Source organism: Nicotiana tomentosiformis, chromosome 8 (assembly GCF_000390325.3).
Source record: "Nicotiana tomentosiformis chromosome 8, ASM39032v3, whole genome shotgun sequence".
NCBI classification, from domain to species: Eukaryota; Viridiplantae; Streptophyta; class Magnoliopsida; order Solanales; family Solanaceae; genus Nicotiana; species Nicotiana tomentosiformis.
The window spans coordinates 123,310,736-123,314,025 of record NC_090819.1 but is presented as its reverse complement, the minus strand read 5'-3'; the positions used below and the strand labels follow the sequence as shown (position 1 = coordinate 123,314,025).

The 3,290-nt window shown below is 42.9% G+C and overlaps 1 protein-coding gene across 1 annotated transcript; it reads right to left on the bottom strand.

Annotated features, from left to right (window-relative positions):
• Window positions 1-1,027: 1,027 nt before the first annotated feature.
• LOC138898086 (uncharacterized) lies at window positions 1,028-1,657 on the bottom strand. The gene has a single exon (XM_070184121.1). It carries the CDS (start codon window positions 1,655-1,657, stop codon window positions 1,028-1,030), a length of 630 nt encoding a protein of 209 aa, XP_070040222.1.
• Between the last annotated feature and the right edge of the window lie 1,633 nt (window positions 1,658-3,290).

Genomic DNA, 3,290 nt, shown 5'->3' with positions numbered 1-3,290 from the left:
TTGTGTAAGTTTGCTTTTTGCGTCCTTTTCATATGCGGCTTCGAGTGTATTTTTCTTCGATGGCATTTTGGATTTCGGGCATTGATTCTTCCGGAACCAACCCTTTAACGTGAGGGTTTTTATAAGAGAGGGCCCTTTTATAGTTACGATGTTCTTGAAGAGGACGTCTCATATTCATTATGACACTAATCATTTGAAGTACTTGTTTAACTTTCAAATGACAAAATCAGCTCATCGTTCAGACAAGAAACAAGATAAAAGCAAAAGGATTTAATTTTATTCCTTCTATTTACAGAAATTACATAAGCATTTTGTTGTGCAGAATAGAAATTGCCATTACTTGTGGCTATCTTGTACAACTTATTTCTACGGGGCTGGTTGCGCAGTCTCCGATCCTGATGATGCATTTTATTTCCAGATTTTCGTTCCCGGTTGATGTGACAGTCATTGTTGCCGTATCCTCATATCATCCCCCTAGTGTTTGAATGCGAAGAATGCGAATTGGAACACTAGAAGTCTTGTATCTTTGAAGGTCCCACCAATGAATTTCTAGGTAATCCTTCACTCGACAACATATCTTGTTTCCCCTTAGGAACCCATGCTATCGAGCGAAAGAATGCCTAACAGTCCTCTGGCGGTTTGTGCCCGTGAACGGTCGGGTAACCTCTGTTCGGTAGCAAACTTAACTTCCCAGTGGGAATTTGCTATCGAACCAAAGATTACCTGATTGTCCCTGAGTGGGAGCTTGTTCGTTTGCCTTGCAATCAAAGGTCTTATTACTTCTGTATTCGTAGTATGCTTTTTGTCACTGCCTCATTAAAAACCTTGCCAGAAAAATCCAATTGGGACGAAAACTGGACGAAGGGAAAAAGAGTGTTGCACATACTTTATGTTTGAGTATTGCTCATTAGCAATAATATCTTTTGAGGTGTGCTACGTTCTAATTGCTGAGCAACTTGTCCCCATTTTGGTTCTCTAACTCGTATGAACCTTTCCTAGTGACAACTGAAATCCGGTAAGGACCTTCTCACCTTGGACCTAGCTTTCCCGTGTTGAGCTCCCGGGTATTGTGTGTTACTTTTCTTATAACCAAGTCTCCTACTTTGAAAAAACAGAAATTGGCTCTTCGATTGTAATATCGCTTCATCCTCTGCTTTTGAGCTGCCATTCTTACATGCGCCAAGTCCCTGCGTCCCTCGAGCAGTTCCAAGTTGATTAGCATTGCTTCATCGTTCGATTCTTTATTTGCCTGAGAATATCTCAAAGTGGGTTCGCCCACTTCGACTTGGATTAGGGCTTCAACACCGTACACGAGGGACAAAGGAGTTTCTCCTATACTTGATTTGGCCTTTGTTCGGTAGGCCCATAGAACTCCGGCCAACTCTTCGGGCCATTTGCCTTTTGCTGCTTCCAACCTTTTCTTGAGGTTTTGAATGATCACTTTGTTTGTTGACTCAGCTTGACCATTGGCGCTCGGATGATGATCCTCTTTATTTTCAGGTCTTTGAAAAACTTTGTAACTTATGCATCGATAAATTATGGCCCATTGTCGCATGCTATCTCTTTTGGTATTCCGAACCTGCAAATTATATTTTCCCACAGGAAATCGACTACTTCGCATTCTCCGATCTTCGGATAAGAACATGCTTCCACCCATTTAGAAAAATAATCGGTCAAAATTAAAAGAAACCTTACATTTCCGGGAGCTGGTGGCAGTGGTCCGACGATGTCCATTCCCCATTTCATGAACAGCCACGGGGACAGAACCGAATGTAAGGGTTCTTCCATTTGATGTACTAGTGATGCATATCATTGGCACTTGTCACATTTTCGTAAGAAATCTTTGGCGTCTTGTTCCATGCGAGGCCAATAATATCCTGCCCGTACCAATTTTAGCACCAAAGACTATGCGCCTCAGTGATTGCCGCATATCCCTTCGTGGATTTCTCTCATGACATAGTCAGCTTCTGATGCTCCTAAACACCGGGCCAGCAGGCCTTGAAAAGATTTTCTATACAATTGGCCTTTCTTGAAGTTTTAACGTGGAACTTTGGTGCGTAACGCTCGTGACGCTTTGGGATCGTCGGGCAACTTTCCGTGCTCGAGGTAGTTGATTATTTCGTTTCTCCAGTCCCAGACCAGACTAGCCGAATTCACTTCCTAGTAACCATCTGTATCAAGGGCTGAACTCATCAGTTGTACTACCGTTCCGGACTTTAATCCCTTTATTTCTGTCGATCAACGTAAGTTTGCTAATGCATCCGCTTCTACATTATCCTCTCTCGGGATATGAGTGATTGACCACTCACGGAATCGTGCCAAAAAAGCCTGGACCTTTATCACGTATTGCTGCATACGTTCTTCTTTGGTATCAAAGGTCTCATAAACCTGATTTACCACCAGCTATGAGTCACATTTGATTTCGGTAACTTTGGAATCAAGTCCCCGGGCCAATTCGAGCCCTACAATCAAAGCTTCATACTCTACTTCATTGTTAGTTAACGGAATTGTTCTGATAGCTTGCCTTAAGGTTTCCCTCGAAGATCTGATTAAAACTATTCCGAGCCCAGACCCTTTTACATTCAAGGCTCCATCCGTAAATAAGGTCCAAACCCCTGATGTCGATTATGACACCATGACTGCCTCCTTGGTTGCCAAAGGTAGCAGTCCCGGACTAAAATCGGCCACGAAGTCAGCCAAGATTTATGACTTAATTGCAGTCCTCGATTTATATTCTATGTCTAATTCACTCATTTCGACGGCCCATTTGGCCAACCTGCCAGAAAGTTCGGGTTTATGAAGGATGTTCTGCAAAGGGAAAGTAGTCACCACAGCTATTGGGTGGCATTGAAAATAGGGCCTCAACTTTCGAGTGGCGACTATGAGAGCTAAGGCCAGTTTTTCCAGATGTGGGTAGCGAGTTTCTACTTCCGTTAAAATTTTGCTAACGTAATAAATAGGAAACTACCTTCGTCCTCCCGGACTAAAATCGCACTTACTTCAACTTCTGAAACCGTGAGGTAGACTAGCAATGTTTTGCCTTCTTTTGGTTTTGAGTGCAATGTAGGGCTTGATAAGTACTTCTTCAGGTCCCTCAAAGCCTGCTGGCACTCCAGCATCCATTCGAAATTGTTCTTCTTTTTGAGCAATGTAAAGAAGCAATGACACTTTTCCGATGATCGGAAAATGAACCTGCTCAAAGCTGCTAACCTTCCTATGAGTCTTTGGACTTCCTTCACGTTTGATAATTAATCCGGGATATCGTCTACGGCCTTCATTTTGTCGGGGTT